Raw genomic sequence first — 22016 nt, forward strand, 5'->3', positions numbered from 1 at the left:
CAGCTCCAAAAGAATGCATGACTCACTGAATATCCTTTCTTCAKACCATTTTATTTTATAACATGACTTCTGTCAGGTTTTTACCTCATAGTCAGAAGTAGAGTTGAGAAAGGGTCTTCCCCTCTACCCAGAAAAGAAGAAACACTGTCATAAGCCTCATCCCAGGTAAGGAGTTTTGTTTCWCTTTCTGAGGAGCTCCCTTTCATTTTTCAGATGGATACCTTGGAGTACCTGGAAGAGGAATTCAGTGGTATGGCCAGGTGCCCCTACGATGCAAAGCATGCCAACGTTGCATTGTTTGCAGGTAAAACAATTGAGATGAGCTTTTTACTTTCTGTCCTGCATACCAGGTTGTGATAACCCTGTGCYTCTCATTTAAACCCAGAATGCCTAAATCTAAAAGGTGTCAAAGGGAGTGAACAATGACTAAAAATAGGGGGCATAAGGAAATCCCTAGCAAAAAAGGCTTCCCTTTTCTGGACTTAGCTTCTCTATCATCAACACTGCATGAAGCCTCAGTTTCCTGGATCAATACTTCAGTATTTCCTGTATTCTTGATAACATGGCCAGTGTGAGGCACCATTTCTGGCTGCATCCAATCTACTGTGAACGTCAGAGGAAGTCAAGGCTTGTGTAAGCTTTAATGAAGATTGAGGAGAATATGTTCTTTAACAACCCTCAGCCTGAGTTAACATTCATAATAAAAGGAAGTTGGGGAAAATGCTGTGGCATGCCCTTTTCTAGATCTAGAAGGAAAAGGAAGGTGATTTTATTTTTAAAGCTGAAAACATCTTAATGTGGTCTTGCCAGCTGCTGTAGACCAAAGAGAGGTCTATTGCTTAGTGGTGATTTATGCTGCATGCAGCAGARTAGTGTTAACTCTGATTTCTATTACAATAGAAAAAGTGAGGTCTTGTAAATGAGGTTAATTTTGGCTGTTGATTTTTGTATGTCTCTTCATGAATTTCTGATTAAATTGTTTCTTTATTGAGCTTCTCTCAGTGTGAACCCTGCTGATCTTTTCTTAGATCTAGCTGTAAGATAGGTGGTGAAGATAACAAAGAAATCATCCATGACAATGTGAATCCTTTTSAGCAGGTGTGATGCTAGAAAGCAGAGCCTGGATGCTCGCCTAGAAATACTTAAACTATTCCTCTAAAGATTTAAGAATGTGCAAGTATTTCAGCTGCTCTCAAATGAGTCTATAGCCAAAGGGCTATATGAAGCACTACTGTGTTTGAGGTATCATCATCTGCCTCACAAAGAAGAGATTTTATAATGTTTCAATTTTTTTTTCTTTATTATGTAAATAAATAGGTCTTTTTGTTTCAAGAATAATGGTGATGATGATACTGATAGTATGTGATTTCTTAATTACRATCACAAGAATATACAGTAGGAATTCTCTAGTTGTAGCAGGTAATTCATAAAGCATGGAAAGAGAGAAACAACTTCAGAGAAATATTTTTCCCATGTAACTCAGACTGCCTGTCCTTAGTGCAGTCTGAATGGCCTTTCAGAAGGGTCTTTCTCAGTGTACTGGGCAAGAAAGCATTTGCGACCAGCCTATTGTAAACATTCACTTTGAATGCAGATGAAGTTCAGTAAGATGACTCTCACTTTGTCACTGAAAAAATCCTCGCATTATTTGAAAATAAAGAGAATATTTATAGAAGTGGTCATACTGCTTCATGGTGATTCAGAATAAATTTGATACAGTTCAAATAAATACTTGTAGAATATGCCCTGTAAATCTTCTAGYGTCAGAAAATCACTCTTTTATATGTCATACATATTGATACCCATGCTAACTTTTCTGAATGCAATGAAATGCAGCTTCAGAACAGTTTAGGGCACTAATCCAGGTCATCTGAGTTTGTTGGATTCACTTACAGGCTCTTCTTGCAGCCTGTAGCTATTGCAGCTCATATGTGCGAATTGTAGTTGGTCACACGGTCTTCAGGAACTTGGCAGGAAAGAAAATAAATGTGTGGTTGTATTAACATGAGTTCAGACATCCATATCTAAACAATTCAGCTTTTCATTCTATTTTAAATTTGGGTCGTGGGGGAAGCATGTTGTAATTATTTTTTCGGTTTTGTTAAGAAAAAAATGATCATTCTTAAGTAGCCAAATAAGGACAAGAATTGCATGAGTCAGAACAAAGCATACAGTCCTGCTAATAAAAAACAGTCAATTTKAAATCTGGAGCTGAAATTCACAGACTCAGAGTTTTTTGGGTTGAACAGAGCTCTGGAAATCATCCAGCCCACCTTGCCAAGGCAGGGTCACCTAGAGCAGGTGACATGGGAATTTGTCCAGGTGTTTTGAATGTCTCCAGAGAGGGAGACACTGTGACCTCCACCAGAATCCTGTTCCAGTGCTCTGCCACCCTCAGTGTAATAAAGTCTTTTCTCATGCTGAGGTGGAACCTCTTGAGTTTAGTTTATGGCCATTGCTCCTTGTCCTGTCCCTGAGCACCACTGAAAAGAGTCTGGTGCCATCCTCTTGGCACACACCTTTGAGACAGTTGTATGTATTAATGAGATTCCCTCTCAGTCTTAAATTAAATGTTCTCTGAAAGTCTAATGAGGAGAGCTTGACCAGTAGGCCAATAGCTTGACAAAGCCTCTCTACTTTGACTGGATATGTCATCAGGGCTAGTGCCTTCAAGGCACCAACATAATCTCTATGGAAGGAGATGTAGACATTTTCTGTTCTGATTTTTATGCAGACACAACAGAAGCACAAGTTGCTGTGCTTRTGCTGCACTGCTTGTGCTTCTCCCAGACATCATGTTCCAAGACCTATCTTACACATGAAAACAGTCCTGTGCAGTTACCATGACCTGCAAACAGATTAAACAACAAATAAAATTAAAAAATTTTGCTGAAGCTTACGTTTTTATGTCCTTTCAGCTGTATAGTATGTTTTGGTTGTCCTTGGGATGCCAGTTGTAGGCCTTTTCTTATCACTTGTCCTCCATTCTTTAAGAGAGAGGAATGCATAATTCATGCTGGAAATGCCTAAAATGCATGCTAGAAAAGAAACATTGATGGRCAATCCTCCTCCCATCTCTTTTCATTCCTGTTTCAGCAGACCTCCTAGCATGCTATTTAATTTTTTGTTAGTGATCTTTGGCAGAGCAGAACTGCTCTCAAGGGGAGAAATTTCTGTAAGTGTCAATTAGCTGACAGTCGTCAAGTCCCATCTGGATTGCACTTCCAGTTAAAACTAACAGTTCTGGCATATTTGTTTTGGTGGCATGCATAGGCAGAATTTCTGAGCATTGAACTAGCGACATGTGACTGGATAGAGTAGTTYGGTATAACATACTTAAACCTAAGAAGAATTATTCCATAAGACTATTTTCTGACACAGCATCCCTCTGAAATTATCATTTTGCAAAGTGGTGGCTTGCTTGTTCTGTACTCATTTCCATTTACCTAGCTGGATTTTTTCTTTCCTTCAGTGTTCCTAAGGAGATTGTGATGGTTTTCTTTCCCCCTTCTCATCTGACTGTTGAGAGAAGGCAATTGCGGTATTTCTAATGCTCCTCCCGCCTTGTTTCTTCTTCCCTTCCTCCCCAGAGGGAAAGCTGTATTCTGCCACAGTGACCGACTTCCTTGCAATAGATGCAGTCATATACCGGAGCCTTGGAGACAGCCCAACTCTGCGGACAGTTAAACATGACTCCAAGTGGTTGAAAGGTAGATAAACAAACAAGGCGAAAAAAGCAGCATCTCTGATGAGAGTCTTGGATTTCTGACAGACCTCTTTGTCATTTCATTTCACGGATGCTTTTTGGCAGGAAGAAGGAAGTAGATTACATCTCTTGCTTACAYTGGTCTGTTTATCTCTTTCTCTATTCTCCTGACCCTGAGTTACTGGACCTGACAGAAGCTGTGAGCTCGGTAGAGCAGAATATGTATTCCAGTGAGCTTTCCAAGCTGAAATCCACCAGTTTACATCTGTTGGATGTAAAGGTTGGAACTCACAGGGCTCTGTGTGCTTGGGCTGTGTTTGAAAATAATCCTGCCACAGCACTGTTAAGTAACAGTCAAGGCTTTATGAAGTGTAGCAGGTTTATCCTGTGATGTTAAGATTCATTAATGGAAGTAAAATTATGGGAATATTGCACAAAGCCTTTCTGTTACAGTTCTTAAGGATTGTACTGCTGCCATTGAATTAGGCAATTTCTGTGCTCTGAATGCCCTCATTGTTAAGGACGGTGCTGTTTAGCTTCATGTAGGTGTTAAGAATTGTTAGCATTTGGAGTGATTTTAACAGAGAGCAAAGCCATAGTTTCAAGTCTTTTTCTGCATGCAGAAATGTTTTGCCAGGTGTCAACTTTAGCTGTCCCACTTTGCTTGCTGCTACAGACACGTGTGGGCAGAAACAGTTACGTGGTTTGTTATTCCCTCAGCTCACAGCCTGCACGCCATAAAGAGCACTGCTTGGACCCCTCAGGCATACAGTTATAAATGCCTGTTTACCTTTCCTCTTACTCCACGCAGGGCAGACGTGTTAGTGGCAGAGGCTTAACTACCCTGCAGTGATGTTGCACAGACTCGCTGTCCCCAGACAGTGATTCTTCTGTGGCAGTGATTTGTTCGTTCTGAAAACTGATCAAGTTTGCCAAATGCAGACATTTCACCCCTGGATGTTAAGTGTGAATGTGTTTGGCTTCTCTTTGCATGTTGTACCCTGCACATGGTGCCTAAATCAAATGTCTTGGGTTGTTGTTTTTCTCTAGAACCATACTTTGTTCAGGCCGTTGACTATGGCAATTACATATACTTCTTCTTCCGGGAAATAGCAGTGGAGTACAACAGCATGGGAAAGGTAAGGGCAAAAACATTGCCTTGAATGACTTTGTCAGATTGAGGAGGAGAAAAACTTATGCTATTCTTGGACCAATGCTGTTACAAGTGACCTTGAAATGAGAACCATAAATCATTATGACAAGGTCATCATTTTGAGAGGATTCCTATTGCTCAAGCCAAAAGGTTGGCTGGAGTGAAACATTGCACTGTCTTGAAAGGAAACTGTGCTGTTTCTTACAGTGATGGTGTGTGCAGGCRTGTCTTTTCTGAAATTATAAAAGGCACAAGGCTAATCTAGTAAGTTCAGCATAGTTGATAATTGTTAAAAATGAAATCCAAAGCAGGGTGAAATTTTTCTGTAAGAAATATGAATTGGAGTGCTGAGTAAACAGGGGTAGGAATTTTGTGCTCTGCCATTCTGCAAAGAATARTTAAACACTTGCTGCATTTTTGCTAATTTTACAATAGCTTTCTGACTAAGCAGTCAGAAAAGCTGACCAAGGTCACAAAGGTGGAGAGCAGGAATAAAAGCCCAGCAAGATTTGCATAGTTTTTAAGTGCTGAAAACACAAGAATCAGAGCAGCAGTGTGGGTTGCAGGGATTGTGAATATGAAATGTGCTTTTGTTTGGGGAAATAGAAAGCTAAGCAGTCTGCATGGAAATGAGTTTTACATGGGTTGGGAACAGATCTCCTGAAGGATTTATGGCTGTATAGTAAATGCCACAGTCTTATCTTTCATAGCACACTGTTCCAAAGCTTAATTTTTCTCTGTTTCTTATTTGTCACAGATTATAGAAATGTAGTATTAAATTAAGCACCTTGCTGTGTTATTCCAAATGTTTTAAAAGCAGTATTCCGTATTTTTTAGTTCAAGCAAACATATAAATTTTCCCCATTATTTTTGCTCTATTCCTTCCAGGTAGTATTCCCGAGGGTGGCCCAGGTCTGCAAAAATGACATGGGAGGATCTCAGAGAGTGCTGGAAAAACAGTGGACTTCCTTTCTCAAGGCTCGGTTGAACTGCTCAGTTCCTGGCGACTCACACTTCTACTTTAACATACTGCAGTCAGTCACAGATGTTATCCATTTCAATGGCCGGGATGTTGTTTTAGCAACATTCTCCACTCCCTATAATAGGTAATAGTCACAATAACCATCYACCTTCTATTTCCTTTCCGTTTTGCATTTCCCTGCAGTTCCTTTTTACTTTAGGAAAGCACAAGTTCATACAACATAATTATTATGTACCTTGCRCTTACCAATAATTTGTGTTTAATTTTAAGGTACTCTGGTATTGCTTACTGCCTTTCATACCTGATGTCTTAGAGCAGCTCTCAGCCATTTACTATCTGGACATGTTCCTCAGATAAATTTTTCTTTACATGGGAATAATTCACACCCGTCACCAAGAAGTGTTGCAGCGTGTACTTTGCAGAAAATACRGTGGTTTTTTCCTCACAAAGAAAGGACTGTGGGTGTCCTGTTTATTTCTAAACCTCCAAGAACCATGTTATCTCCTTCTCTTTGTTTCATGCATCCCTGATGACTCTTGCATTGACCCCTGACTCTGCATTGACCCTGCTGCCCCCTGACTCTCCTGGGAGAGCCAAGGTCTTGCTGGCTGGGAAGGAGGGTCCCCCGAACACTTATTTATTTCATGGTTTGCGTGATTATCCAAAAGCATCAGTTTATCTGCAGAGATTTTATTATTCTCACACATTATAGCATGCTTCTCTGGAAGTTATCAGGAAARTAACTGTATCTCATTATTGAGAACTCCCAGAGAAGTTAAAAAATTGGTAGCATTCTAATTAAAAAATATATCGCAGTTTCACGGAGTAACTGTTTGAGCGGAAAGAGGAATTTTATTGATGAATTTCATTTAGTTTTGCTGTACCCTTGCCACTTCTTGTCAAAGCCTGACCTCAGTGAGGTCATTCACAGAACTGACTTCAAATGAGAGTAAGCCTGGGCCTGTAATGTATAATCACTGCTTTTGACATCAAAACAATAGGAACTGCAATGGAATAATTATGCTTCCAATAGGGAATACAGCCTTAAATTAAGATCTCTTTTCATGCAATCTGGCTTAATAAAAGCAGGTGAACAAATAGAGATTCAGCATCAGAAAATAGATTGCATCTTGCAATTATCTCAAAATTGAGATCGTCCTCCCACTCCRCTAGTATTTCCTGTGGTGTGTCATGAATAATTCTTTTCCTTAAAACTTGTATTGTAAAATCTAAGTACTTGGTGTAAAAAGCAAAATGCTGTTTTATAGGCGATAGTTTTGCCAGACATTGAAGATGACAGGAAGGCATAGTCTTGGAGACAGTTYATTAGCAGACCTGGCAGCCAGGAGGGCCATCTGGGGCCAGCATCGCCAGCCTGGCAAGGGAGGGGATTGTCCCGCTCTGCTCTGACCTGGGGCAGCCTCAGCTCCAGTGCTGGGGGCAGCTTTGGGTGGCAAAATTGGGTGTATTAGAAGGATCTAAAGGTRTTGGAGAGCATCCAAARGAGAGCTACAAAGATAGTGAAGGGCTTGAGGGGAAGTCATATGAGGAGTGAATGAGGTCACTTGGCTTGTTCAGCCTGGAGGACACTGAGGGAAGACCTCAGAAAAGTACAGAGCTTCCTCATGAGGTAAAGAGGAGGGGCAAGTCCCAATCTCTGCTCTCTGGTGACCTTGTAAGAGGACTTGAGGAAGTTGAGTCATGGTGATTTTTCTATATATTAGAAAAAGTTCTTCACCCAGAGGGTGGTCAGGCACTGGAACAGGCTCTCCAAGGAAGTAGTCATAGGACCAAGCCTGACAGAGATCAAGGAGCATTTGGACCATGCTCTCAGGCACATGGTGTGACWCTTCATGTACCCTGTACAGGGCCAGGAGTCGGACTTCARTGATCCTGGTRAGTCACTTCCAATTCAGGAGGTTCTGTAGTTCTGTGGAACTTAGTTCTGACACGGACGCATCTCTSTCATCTCTCCTCCACTAAGGAAAGGTTGCAGCAAATACCTTTGGTCTCTGGAGCTGTTTCTTTTCTAGAGTTAACTGGAAGAGATTCCTCAATCAGATCAGGTCCCTGAGGTTAGAAGCCAGTGATGTCCTCCTTGTRGCCAAATGTACCCATGACCATCTCTTCCATCAACATATATATGCCTGCCTCCACTTAAAACTCCTGCTGTGTAGTATCACATTAATGTAGAGCTTTGAAGTTTCCTTCCTTATAAAAAGATAAATCTGTGGAGATCAAAGCAAGAGTAGTCTTGTCTCCCTACTTGTTTTTCTTCAGTAAAAAGCATTTTGAAATTTACTATGCAAACAGTTGTTTTTCTATCAATTTATGTACCTTTAGGAGTTGAGCTTTATCCTCTGTATCAGCRTTATGGTTGCTCCATTTTTTCTTTGATGTATAATAACCTGGTAGCTAAGAGCAGGATTGAAAGCCTCAGCCAGCTGGTTCATGCTATTTACCCAATAAAATCAAGTGGTGGAAGTCAGACATGAATACAGTAGTTCATAAAAAAAAAAAAAAAAAAAAAAAAAAAAAAAAAAAGGGAAGGGGAAGAAATGCGTGTTTTATGCTTCCGAGTGACTGACCATGGTAAACCCGTAAGCTTTTCAGAAAGTATGAAGGTACGAATGCAATTATGTTTGGATAATGCTGTCATGCAGCTGAATGCAAGTATTCAAACAGTTCAAATTTGCAATGCTATGATCTTAAAATAGCATCAAATTTGCTTATATAACCTCCTTACATTTCATTGAGTAGAGCAAGTTCCTGCRCATGGTAAACTTCTTTCCATGGGGAGCACTTGGTGGATATCAGGCTGCCGGAGCATGGATGAATTACATGCAAAAGCCCAGTCAATGGCACATTGCAGCAAGCTTCCAGTTTGATTAGAACCAACTTTTGAACTGCCTGCAGTGTTTTTTTGAGACATGACAGGGATCACAAGAGTTGTTACTGAGAGATGTTGTGACTTAGAAGACCTTAAATTTTCAGATAATGGGTTCTGAATAAGACTGGCCATTACCCCTCATGCATCACCAGTGATAGCCAGAGTTTCACAGACTCTTTCCCTTCTTCAAGATGATTAGAACTGCTTCTTTCTGTAGAGATTTTGAAATAAGTACTGCTGGCAGGAGCTGCCTGCTGATTGGTATTCAGGCTTTTCCAGGTGGCTGGCTTTTCCTTTCAATACCAGATTCAGAGTTCAGTATTGAGTAACCTGTGACAGGAAGACTTCTGCAGAGCATATTTTTCACTCAARGTTTTATACATAACTGCAGAATGAGTAACAATTTCTGGGAAATGTCACTTTGCAGCATCCCTGGCTCTGCAGTCTGTGCCTATGACATGCTTGACATTGCCAATGTATTTACTGGGAGATTCAAAGAACAAAAGTCTCCAGACTCCACATGGACACCAGTTCCTGATGAACGAGTGCCCAAGCCCAGGTACGTTTCATGTATAGTGATATTGTTCTGTTCCTTCATTCAGGCTACAGAGCTTTTTTGATAATTTGAGCAGCCTTGTAAGGTGCAGATACAATTACACATGTTGCAACRGTAGAGTAAAAGTTGAGTTGAATTTGGATCCAAATGATGCAATTGAGATTTTTTCCACTTAAATGAAATTTGTGTTACATAAATCAGACCAGCATCAGATCTACTTGRTCAGAATAATCACTTAAGAGTGGTGTGAGTTATACACTTGTTGGAAATTGGTTCAGTAATGGATATATCTCATTATAAAGCCTGCATCAGTTCTGCAGTTCTGCTGTTCTATGATTAACATGCAGTTTAAGTGCCACAGTAGATGCATTATGGAGAGACAAAAAGAGCATTCTATCAAACTGGAGATTCAGTTTACCTCATTCCTCCTACGAGTTGTTTTTCCTGCTTTCACGTCCTTCATGCATTCTTCTTCTCTACTACACTCTTCATATTTCTTATAAGTACCATTTCATACAAGTTGCTGTTGACAGACACTTGTTAACTTGTTCACACCAATGGCATTTTGCTCTGAGATACTGATATGTGTATAGCTAAACTTGTTTATCTCAGTTAAGCTCTACCACTTTAATGCATGTTTTACATTGCTTGTGATATCTTAAATAACTTCAAAAGAAAAGAACATCTGAAGTACTCTGCAGTTTTGAGCACACAATATAAGAAGCGATTATGGAGTGTCCAAAGGAGGGCTGKGGAGATGGTGAAAGGCTTGGAGGGAAAACCATGTGAGGAGTGTTTGAGGCCACTTGACTTATTCTGCCTGAAGGAAACAGAGGAGACCGCATCACATCACATCACATCACATGCTTGTGAGGGGAAGAGGAGGGGCAGGCACTGATCTCTTCTGGGTGGTGTCCCATGGCAGGGCACAAGGGAGTGGGCTGAATTTGTGTCGGGGGAGTTTTAGGTTGGATATTAGAAAAAGGTTCTTCACCCCCAGAGGGTGTTTGGACACTGGAACAGCCTGACAAGCTCAAGAAGTGTTTGGACATCACTGTCATGGGACATRGTGTGATTCTTTGGGTGTCCTGTGCAGGGCCAGGAGCTGGACTTCAGTGGTCCTTGTGGGTCAGTTCCAGCTCAGGATGTWCCATGATTCTGTGAAGCTCCATTGTGGCAACTGAGTTTCTGCCTAATCCAAATCTGGCCCATCATGTTTTGGATTTGCCAAGAGTAGTATTCATATGCTGTTTTTTTATTCTGAAGTTGTTGCTCAAGAGAAGAGCCTGGAAAATCTAGTAAATTCTGTGTCTGTTTTCAGTCTGAGCCTTAGTATTGCGGGTTCTAGCAGTGTTGCAGGATTTTCTTCTCCATTTTGCAGTGTTTCAAGCAAGTTTGCTTGGGAGTGCAAGGCTGCACAAAGCCTCCAAGGTTAATTTTCAGATCTTACTGAGATATGTTGGCAGGGAAGGGAAAAGGAGGAGAAATCACTTCCAGTGGAAAAGAAGAAGAGAAAGTTTCATTGAGTTTGGGATGAGCCAATAGCAGGCTAGCAATTACGATGAAGATGGCATAATRTTGCTCTTTCTAAGCCTGCAGGTGATAATGTGAATTGCGAACAATGTTTCACGTAACATTTGGCCATCAATATGTTTAATCGAAATAATCATTACTGTCAGCTCATGTTGAAGGACATGACAGGCACCTTTGAAATAAGGTCATTTTATGTGGGTTTCTCAGTATGGTGCCAGATGCATTCCTGCCTGTATTGATCCTAACATTTCTCAGAAACCTACCAGACACTTTCAGGGGAATCACTTCCCTGTTTGGCCAGACAGCAGGGTTTACTTGGATTTGTGTTAACTCGACTAAACCAGTTTTGAGATTAAAACAGGATTAATCCAATCATGCTATTAGGATTTAGGAGTAAATAGGCCTCCGGATTAGATATACAGAAACCGTAGACACCACGGTGCCAGAAGGTGCAGGCTGCTCCCTCAAGGYTCTGGCAACATTGCCTCACAGGTCAATGCCCTTGCAAGGAACCAGTGATGCCCTTGGTTTCTCCTTCTGTCCATTGCTAGTTCTGCATGCAATTACAAGATAACCAAAATATTTTGGATATGAAGAGGCAAGAGCACACRGAGTCTGCATGTGGTATTCCTCCCTCAGCTCTTGTGGGACCAGCCTTGTTGACACAGCTAATTCCTTCAAGTCTTATTCTACCTTCTCACACAATATTTATTTACCTAATGTTTGAATATTTATCTACATCTGAGCAACACAGATGACAGGACCAATCCTGTACTTTGTTCAGGCTGACATTATTCTTGATGCCAGTGATTTCACCCACATCAGAATAGATGAAAATTGGATGCTGCACTGTGTTTGAATGAATGGTCCACCTTTCATCTTCCCATCTCACACAGGCTCAAAGGTTTGAAGAATCATAGTGCTGTAGAAAATGGGATCAAATGGACCTTTAATTGGAGAAAATTACCTACACAATACCAACAAGCAAAACATTTTGCTGCTTCTCTTTAGAGATGTCCTGTGCAGGCAAGAAGATGACATTACCTCTTAGGATCAGGGTAGATTTTTGAAATAATGTGAGCAAATTTGCATTTACCTTGCCAAAGAATGATAGATAACATTTCAGTGAATAAAGTCCTCAGTGTGCTACCATTCTTACATCATCTCATCCAAACTGAACAAAAGGGTAAAACCAATGTTTACATGGATGCTGTCAGGTTTGTCTTCTCCAGTGGTCTGTTTCCTAACACACGTGACTAAAAGTGCCATTCTTTCACACCTGTTAAAAAAATTAACTTCCTTCTGTATTATAGGGACTGCTTTTATTCCAGGAAAGAGCAGCCAACTAGGCAAGTTACGGATCAGAAAACACCTGTATCAGTGGGAAGCATCAGGACAAATGCACGCATGCAGTGAATTACATTTCATAAGAGTGGATAAATTACAAACTCTGTATACGACACTCCTGATGAGGAAATGATTTTGTTGCTTTTAAGTGACACGTGAAGCCCTTTTGAATGGAGGACAGAGTGGGATTTTAGGCTTCCCTTGAGGGGCTCAGCAAGTCTACCATACTTCTCAATCCTCCTCCACATTAAATTCCTATAAAGCACGTCAGATGTCAGTGAGAGCTTCATCACAGAAAGAAGCTTGCCCTCAATGTCAAATAAGTTTTTTGGCTTTACTCTCTTGTTTTATATAGGCCTGGTTGCTGTGCTGGCTCTACATCGTTAGAAAAATACGTAACATCTAACGAGTTCCCAGATGATACTCTGAACTTCATCAAAACACATCCGCTGATGGACGAGGCTGTGCCTTCCATTGTCAATCGACCCTGGTTCCTGAGAACAATGGTCAGGTATGTACCACCAAATGAACTGCGCTCATTGTAGCAGTCAAGTTGTGCTAATAGCCTTGCTTCCAACACTGTCCAACTCTGTAAATGTCCTTGGTGTCCTGGGCATGAGTCCAGCTAGGAATGGCGGCAGAGCTGAGCAGATGCTGCGGAACTCCCTGAGCAGCTTTCAAGATAGGAAAGCCCTCAGTCATTTCCAGCCGTGCTGTGCTGAAAGCAGGCATTGGAGGAAAGGCTGTGCCGGGAAGGTTGACCYGCCTGTTGGCTTGTGGGGCAGTGCTTGAGACGGCTCTGTAAAAACTTTGGGCAAGGATCGGCAGACAGCTCAGGAATATGTACACAGGATACAAACATGTCTGCCAGGATATGTTCACAGGATATGTGGATGTCTGTCAGGTTTTGTACTGGCAAGCTTTAATGTTTGCAGAAGTGTGTAGGCAAAAATAATCACATAATCTGAATCCTTTCTATGGCAACAAGAAAACAATAATAGATTTGAACAAAGACTCATAAGTCAGCAAGTGTTAAATGCACCAGCCCCTTCCTATCAAAATACATTCCCACTCTCTGCTGTGGTCACTACTTATCTAGCCTCCAGCCGTGAACAGAATAATGTGACTAACTTTTGCCGTATTTTCCTCTCTTCCTCTAAACAAGGGTAGAGTATTGTTTTAGGCAGTTCACTCTGCAAGGGTCTGACTTAGTTTTAGTAATGTATCTTCTGTCAGGCTTTCATGTCAGGCTCTGTATCTCCAGCTAAAGTTGAGAGCTGCAAGCTTTGCACAGTTCTTTCCTTTGATAGGCAGTAAAGCTGCCTGGTACCAAATCACCAGTATACTTGTGTTCAATAAATTGTGTCATCCCAGGGTTTGATATCACCTCAGCACTGAACTTGTTTGGTGGCAGTTGTGTGGTTATTTTTAGCGAGTAAAGTGGTGTTTAACATCTTACTATTGCATTGGCAAAGCTTTGCCTGAAAAAAATGAGTTGAATCTAGTTCAGCTGCTTTTAATGTGACAGAGCTTGAAAATTTTTAGAACAGTTCACTGTGCTGATTCTCTATCCCTGTCTGATCACCAGGCTTTTGGAAGGATAATTCCTATATGCCCTCAGACTCTTAGCCCCGCCTTTATCTTTCTGAGCTTGGAGACACTTCTGCTAGCTATTGGGCATATGGAYATGCAAACACATGAAAATTCCCCAACATCCAGAGAGCCAAACTGGTACAGTCTGTGTTGATTTTAAAGTCAAATAGAAAAGGTGTTTTAAAATAAAAAAAAGTTTATGGTTGCTAGAAGTCTGTTATGCACTTATCTAAAGTGAAGAAAGTGATTAAATGAATGACAGTTCTGTGTTTATCTTTGTGATTTATCTGTGAAAATGCTCTATTATTATTTAGATATCGCCTGACCAAAATTGCCGTTGACTCTGCTGCTGGTCCGTATCAGAACTACACCGTGGTTTTCTTGGGGTCAGAGAAGGGAATCATCCTGAAGTTCTTGGCACGGACAGGAAACACTGGTTTCCTAAATGACAGCCTTTTCCTGGAGGAGATCAATGTTTACAATCCTGAAAAGTGTGTATCTGATTCTTTCTGCTCATGTATGGGTGACTTTGAACTTCTGATTTCCCAGAGAATAACTTGTCTCACGGAAAGGGAAGTGGTTAGGGAAGCCAAGTTTTTTGAGTAATTTTAAATTGTTTAGGGAGGGGATGTCTGCTTATCAGTCTCTACGTTGCAATAAGATTTTTTTATTCAGTATGTGTAGAAAATAGCCCATCCTATGCAGCAGTTGATGGATAATTAAAAGTGAAGTTCTGRAAAGAAAAATTAATATTCTAATCCTATAAAAAAAACCTGATTCCTCTCCAAAAAACTCAACAAGCAGCAAGCTGCTCTCCAAGGGAAATTTTCCACATTTCCGTCTTCCTYAAATATGCCTAAGGGGGCTTTGAAGTGAGCCATAATCATGCAGAAATTTCAGCTACTATGAATGCTGAGGARGAATAAATACAAAAATGAAGGGCCATCAGAAGCTTGTCTGTGGGCTGTCTCTCTCCCAATTCTTGGCTATCCCATGCTTTTTTATCATTTGCTTTTATCATTTGCTTTTTTATCTTTTGCTTTAAAAACACTGTCTGTCAGTGTTTTTAGTGGCTATTGCATGTTTTTCTTCCTTGACTTGTTCAATTCGACTTTCYTGGTGATTTTTTGGTGGAAGTGTTTTGTGATTTTTCTTTTCAGCCTGAGGGATTGTTAAGGTTCCCCGGTTTCCCAGCAGAGCCCATTTTATCTCTCTTGTGTCCAAACCAGGTGCAGCTACGATGGCATGGAGGACAAGCGGATCATGGGCATGCAGCTTGACAAGCCCAGCAGCGCGCTGTACGTCGCCTTCTCCACCTGTGTCATCAAGGTTCCCCTGGGACGCTGCGAGCGCCACAGCAAATGCAAAAAGTACGTGTTTGGTAGTGCTGTGCCCCTTGGAGACCCGTGCCTGGGGAGGCTGGGGCACTCACAAATGCCACCTTGTGCTCTTGTTTCCCCAGGGCCTGCATAGCRTCCAGAGACCCGTACTGCGGATGGGTGAAGGACAGCGGGGTGTGCACGCAGCTGCTCCTTGGCTCCAAGTGAGTGCGGGCTCCGGCTGGACGGGCTCTGGCAGTGGTGCCAGCCAGTCTTGGGCAGAGCTGTTTGAAACACGGGGCTTTCAGAGAGGGGAAAAATGTGGGAAGTGTTTGTTTCCACCTTATTTGCATTCGCCTCTGAAATGTCTCACAAATTTTTTTGATGTGAGCTGTCAGCTGATTGGTAACTGCTGAAAGAGGAGGAAGAAGAAAATGAAAGAGCTGTATTAAGGTCCACGTATTATTGAAAGGAGCTAATTGGATGGATATGTCTGGACCAGCCTACACTGGAGCCATCACAGCTGATTAAAGAGGCAATAGAATCCAAATTAAATTACTGAAGTAATTTGTCCACTGAAAACAAAACCAGTCCTTCTAATTTACTGTGCATTACTAAGAGGAATCACAGAGCACAGTAAGGTCTTAAAGCAGATTTAGAGAAGTGCTGGATCTCCCCTTGCTTAACAGTAGAATTTAATTATTTTATGATAATGAAAGTCTGTGGAGGTTAGAGGGAGCAGACCCACTTCAGAGCTCACATTTCTTGGCCTCTTCCAACACACCTCATGATTGCCTACTGTGAGGTATAGAGCTATATTCCCTCAAGGTAGTAGTGGCAGTGTAGCCCAGACATCACAGAGCCTTGACACCCCCACATCTGACCCCACTTAACATTGCTTCTGTACAGGTCATCAATATGCAATGGACAAGTTACAATCCCTGTGCCTCTGCTTTTGCTTAATTTGCTATTTCCATTTAAGTTATTTTGTCCACTGGGGATTCTATGACTGTGAGTGTATATGCTTTACTAGAAAAATGTGAGCTGTGCCTGACTGGACATTTGGCAGAATAATGTTAAAATGCACGTGTGTCTATATCAGGTTTTTCAGCACTCACAAAGTGTTTGAGACTTCTTCAACTTCCATGGCAAGTTGTAGGGGACTTCCATAACTCACTTTTAAAAGCAGCTTCCACTTTAATCAGTAGATCATCAAGACAGAGGCAGTGCAAAAGTGAGCAAGGCTGCTCGTGTTCTGTCCAGTGTTTAGGAAGAGGGTCCAGATCAGCTGTGGAGATATCTGGTGACCTTCTAATTTAGCCAGCAGGAGGCAGAGATGTTGGGTGCCCTCCTGGAGTAGGTTACAGTTGAGCAGGTGTTTTAAGAACACAGAATTAGAATGAGTTGTCTGCAAGGGTAACTATGCCTTCAAGGGCAGGATCCCAATGTAGACAAGGGCTTGTATTTGGAAGTTTTCCAAGGTTCTTGTCATTCACCTCTGACCACACMGGAAGTTGGAAGAGCAGCTTCAGTAGTCCTCCGGAATTGCAGACAGAGGTTAGGAGCGTAAGCTGAGCACGTTGGCTAGAAAAGCCTGTGAGTGTTTTTCAGTAGCATCCCCTGAGTTAAAGGGAATACTTTTTGTGGGATGGACCTTATGCCTTGCAGCCTCATCCAGTGTTGTTCCTAAGTGATTGCTGAAGTGCAGGTTGTCTTCCCTCAGCACGGTACCTGTGCAGTGCGATGGCTTCCTTCTCACGCCAGTGTGCGCAGGTTAGGACAGGGTTATAGGGGTTCCCAATAATATCAGATATTTAACAGGTTAAAAAATGCAGGTCTATTTTCTTCCCTTGTTAATGAGCCATGCAGTGGATTTTCTAGAAGTAATGATATAAAGACAAAGTATCATCATAAGACAAGTAATCATAAAGCAATGATGAATAACTCAAATGTGTATGTTGCAGTTTTTCAGCCTTTATGTGGAATTTCCAAAGAAATAGCCAGTTTCACAGCAGGGATTTATTTCAATTTAACRTGTGATAATTTCTTTCTGGTTATGCTTGTGACTGTTGTTATTCATACTGTTTTGTTTCTTTCTATTATTTAGACTGGCATTTGAACAGGACATAGAACGTGGCAATACAGATGGCCTGGGTGACTGCCAAAGTAAGCAAAGCTTTTACCTCTATTWACCATGTGTCACAGTATCCTTCTGARTGCCTCAAATCACCATTACCTGTCAGGCATTTTTTTGTTGCAACGCAAGCCACGACAGGGACAGCAATGATGCAGGTTCAGAAGAAGAACTGTTGTTTAAATGTGTTTGAGGAAAATTGCCTAGTTCATGTGATTTATACAAACAACGGACTTCAAAGTGGTTGCATAATGAGAAAAGCTGAGCTCTGGAGGATATTGATTACAGCAATGGCATAATGAATAGGGGTCATTGTCTTTATTAACCATGGTGGTTGGTTTGTTTAAGTAGATGTACAGAAGTGGCTCGGTTTCTTGGTGTAGTCTGTGACTTGGACTACATTCCCATGCAGCACAGTGGGACAGTGATATATGTCTTCAGTTTTGGATCCGGATCAAGCAATGACAGCTGCTTAGTTTGTGAATCTTAGGGAATTTTACATGCAGTCCGGACAACTTCGTGGTATTAAGGGTCAGGTGCCTAAGAAATTTTAATAGAAAACCTTATGTACTGACAGCGTGAGCTGGAAGCTTAAGCACAGCCTTTAAACATTTACAGTTTTGTACTGAAATGCTTGAAAACGCATAGCTTGCACTGCATGCAAAGAAACCCTGCATGCTGATTTCTGAGCCTTCAGGAATACCAACATCTGTGTTCAGGACAGCTCTTGTTCCAAATGTTCTCACCGAGGCTGGTTTMATTCTAAGCTCCAAATATTATTTATAAACCTCATGAAATCAAGACCCACGTTCTTTTCGGTGTAACTCACACTGATGCCATAAAACTGATGAAGCTGAGGAATCAATGTACAGTGAGAGAGTCATTTCTTCTGCAGTACAGAGCAAAATAACAGAGGGCTAGACTGTGCCATGGGACGGCGTGGGCCAGCTGCTCTGGAGATAGCCAGAGCCTTCTCATGCCCTGGGCATCCTTATTCAAGAGCCATTAATTACTGTGATCACTGTGCTTGAAGGGGTACAAGGATTTCAGCCTCTTGTCATAAGATAGGGTAATATAGAGTGTCTCACGGATTTTTGAAGGAGATATACACATAGGCCTTCCCTCTGTTACCCTGTAAAATGGGTTAGCACCAAAATCAGGCCAGTTCCCAGCTGGTGTATCTTTGCCCTTTTCAGCCAGTTCTGCTCTTCTTGGGCAAATAGGTTAGGCAGGAGTAGAGTGTACCTGATATCAGTTACATATAAAAAGAAGGGTAGGAAATTATTCAGGAACAGCACATTGTGCTCATGGAGAGAGATCTGCTTCTGTTCAGAGAGCAACAAAGCCCACACCCTGCTTAAATCCCTCTTTAGCCCTGAATGATGCATTGAACCTTGACACTGCACAGGGGTAGGTTTCATTCCCTGCTAACCCAGCTGATCTTATTACTTCATGTGGTCTGGGGTCATCTGAGTTTTGTCTTCGTTGACTCACATTGCTGGCTGCAGCCCTTGCAATGCCTTGCCTTAGAGTGGGGCTTGCAAAGAAAGCAGGGAGGCCAATGGCCCTTCCACTTTGGTACCTCCTGTGCAGAGCTGGTCAAGAACACTTTCAAAGGCAGACGTTGGTTTTGGGTATGTTAAATATTGGTTGTGCCTGACTCCATTGTGTACTAAAAATCACATAGTGGTAAATAGCAGCTGAAACATAGTGACTAGCAGCAAACTACTTAAAAGGAAAAACAAGATAGAAATAATGATTTTTCCCCTGTTATTTGTCTTTCAGATTCCTTCGTAGCCCTGAATGGTAAGGAAGTTCTTAGTTTCATTATTTATTGACAGCAAATCTATTTTGGAGGAATCACTTTTTACTAAACTTCTAAGTATTTTTATACTTTTGTTATATTTAATGTCTCTTCCCAATTTATTTTGTTCGTAGACATTTCAACTGCTTCACCTGATCATGAAATGTCTTACTACACAGTGTATGGTCAGTTTATGAGTGTTTYCAAAAATTCTCCCCAAATCTTTGTGTTAGCTAGTAGCTCCTGTACTCAAATAGCTGTTACCCTATTTCACTTGTTTTGTCTTGGTTTTGAGGGCCCGATTCACTAATCACAGCTAGGATTAAGTCATACCTCTTGATTTTCAATCCCTCTTTTCTTGTCCATCCTCAAAACTGTCTCCATTTAAATAAAGTCAGATATGGCCTGTTTTAATGGCATGCCAACACACATGATTAAGAGCATTGCTCCATGTGAACACTCAAAGAAGCACTCGTGCACAGTGATGCATCTTACCTGTTCTCCGGGAAAAAAACAAAACAAAGATAGTAGCTCACATCCCACTCATGAGCTGTCCAGGCTGGTGTCATTACTGCTGCAGCAGCCAGTCAGAGATACCTTAGGGAAAGCAGCAGAACTATTCCTGGGCTAGAGAAAGGTCTCTCGAAAGGAAAATTAGCCTTCTACCCATGTGGGTTGAGACTGGATTATGCCTCAATTCCTGAAGGTTCTTGTCACTTCTAGGGTGAGTCATTTATGTTGTCCATTCTTGCAATGCCTTACTGTCTGAATGGGGCCTGGTCTGTGAAAAAAAAAAAAAAAGGAATTCACACAGCAAATTAAATGACCTGAACTGAAGAGGATAATTTCTGCAAGCCTAGAGTAGCTGGTTCCCATGAAACAGCTGTTAATCTGTGCTCCCAGTACTTYCTACCACTTTGTTCTGCGTATTTGGGAGTGGATTACGCTGGTTCTCAGAGTGAAGAATAAATGTCTTCTTGAGGAATCACTGCAGAATAAATAATCGCTTTAAATTCAAACCTAGACATATATTGCAATAGCTTTTCTTTATAGACCTCCTGAACAAAGACAAGTACTCACAAGCTAAGAGGATGTGTGGTATTGCTGCCAGTGAAGTCAATGGCAAAATTCCACGTGGGGTGTGAGACTTCCTTGTGAAGTTGCTTTCAGGCTGTACAAGACTAGCAGTTCATCAGGGCCAGATCAAATTCACCACACGTTTGGCTGAAGGTAGCAAGAGATAGATTAATGTGATGCTGTGATGAACTTTTAATTGATCCTTTCATCTCGTGCCTGCAGAATATGTAGGTATGAAACAGAACCAATGGCAGCTCAGTACAGCAGAATATAAATAACTGGAGGCACAGTAATGCTGTTCCACATTTGTAAAAATAAAATCAAATTCCCCTTGCTGTTTATTACCAGGAAATGAAAAATGTGCAGGTGAAACTTGTTTGAAAGTATGGTAATGAAAACCAGTGAAGGGAACGTACAAAATCAAAGGCAAGTTGAGACTTTGTAATATATGGAAGACTGACAGTTTCATCTGCATATACGGTTTATACTTTCTTTCATTATAAAATAGCTGTGTTTCTAATGTGCAGAGCAGCAATTAAAGAAGAGTAATAATAAAATCCTTACTGCAGAATGTAAAGATAAAGAGAGTGACTTTGAGCATAGTGCTGATGTGCCAGAAATTTTCTAGATTCCTGTTTCTAAGTGAATTCATAGACTACACAGTCTATGGAACTGTGGAACTATGGTTCTGGATACTGCCAGCTAGAGTGTTAGTGGGAACTTCAGTAAAACCTGATATTTAATCTGACTAAGAAAGCAGAAAAGTGTATCAGGTTAGCAGCAGAAATTAAACAAGCTGAAGTCCAAGAGAGTACAGATAATGAAAGAGCGTACATTTTACTGTCCAGGCATATCAAGCCCAAAAACAAATTCCATAAATTTACCCAGCTTTTAAGGTAGAACCCTACTGAAAGGTGAAATGGAGAAACGCTGACCCATCATTAACACGGATTCCCATTCGTGCCCTGTCTTTTCCAAGTTATTCCATTGACCCCTCCCAGGTCCATCATGATAACATGGTCTCTCTGCAAGTCAGCTCCTCCTTTTATGAGTTTAGTTAAAATRCTCGCTCTGGTATTGCAGTCAGGCTTTCTTTTCACCCAGAGCTAGTCACCTCTGATCTTTCACATTAGAAGTGCAAAATTCTAGGATGAGGTAGTAAACCAGTCTCAGTAAACATGTTCATGTTTGCCAGCTGTAGTGACTGCTCTGAGTCATTTTTTTTTCTTGAAAAAACAAAAATTTTATGAATGGTGTTTGTCTATTTTGATGTTACTAAGTACAGTTCAATGCAAAAGTAAATGGTATGTCATAATAGATTAAGCCTCAGAACTCAGGGATATACCAGAATACCAGCAGAGTGAATGCTCAGGGCTCTTTTGGATTCAGAGGGCTAAATATATCCAAAGTCATCTGAAGCTCCAAAAGAAGTCGTGAGGCCTGATTCTCTTCATTCACTCCGCTATAAATCACCCTCCTTCAACAGACGAACTGCCGACCTGTAGCAGTGTGAATGAAAGGAGAACCAAGCCATTAATCTTTGTATTCTTGGCACCAGCCTCCTCCTGAGTTTGGCACATGGGCTCTCTTCCTAAGGCAGTCTCACATGATCAGCTGCAAACAAGTAAAGTGCAAAGTCCACACAGGTGACTCAAGTGACGCCCAAGGAGAGGATAGCAGACTGAAGGTTTGGCTGCAGAAAGTCAGAGAGAAATTATGCAAGAGCCACATATTTAAACAAGGAGATTAAGCTAGATTCCTCTGCAAAATTCTAAGCAGCTTCAATTAYCTTTGGAAACATCAATTCTTAGTGAATTGGGCCCTTACATAACCCCCTAGCCACAGTCCTTTCTCCCTCTATARTATTGATTTAACTTTTCCCTCTAATTGTCTAATTAGGTTGCTATAGCTGTTAATAGGAT

The 22016-nt window shown here is 41.3% G+C and overlaps 1 protein-coding gene across 5 annotated transcripts in view; it reads left to right on the forward strand.

Moving 5' to 3' along the window:
- The window catches only part of SEMA6A (semaphorin 6A), a 119689-nt gene that overhangs the window by 64643 nt on the left and 33030 nt on the right, over positions 1-22016 (forward strand). For 3 of the 5 annotated variants that reach the window (XM_057372243.1, XM_057372268.1, XM_057372252.1), the window contains exons 7-17: positions 214-304; positions 3591-3710; positions 4757-4845; positions 5748-5965; positions 9159-9290; positions 12523-12678; positions 14075-14251; positions 14990-15130; positions 15223-15303; positions 17187-17245; positions 18999-19019. In XM_057372243.1, the coding sequence (XP_057228226.1) occupies positions 214-304; positions 3591-3710; positions 4757-4845; positions 5748-5965; positions 9159-9290; positions 12523-12678; positions 14075-14251; positions 14990-15130; positions 15223-15303; positions 17187-17245; positions 18999-19019 (1285 nt within the window). The remainder of the gene's footprint in view (positions 1-213; positions 305-3590; positions 3711-4756; positions 4846-5747; positions 5966-9158; positions 9291-12522; positions 12679-14074; positions 14252-14989; positions 15131-15222; positions 15304-17186; positions 17246-18998; positions 19020-22016) is intronic. The other 2 variants (XM_057372261.1, XM_057372276.1) reach the window with 1 other exon arrangement.

The sequence above is a fragment of the Malurus melanocephalus genome, unplaced genomic scaffold (assembly GCF_030028575.1).
Source record: "Malurus melanocephalus ecotype Western Australia unplaced genomic scaffold, MMel_1.1 scaffold_7, whole genome shotgun sequence".
In the NCBI taxonomy this organism is placed as follows: domain Eukaryota; kingdom Metazoa; phylum Chordata; class Aves; order Passeriformes; family Maluridae; genus Malurus; species Malurus melanocephalus.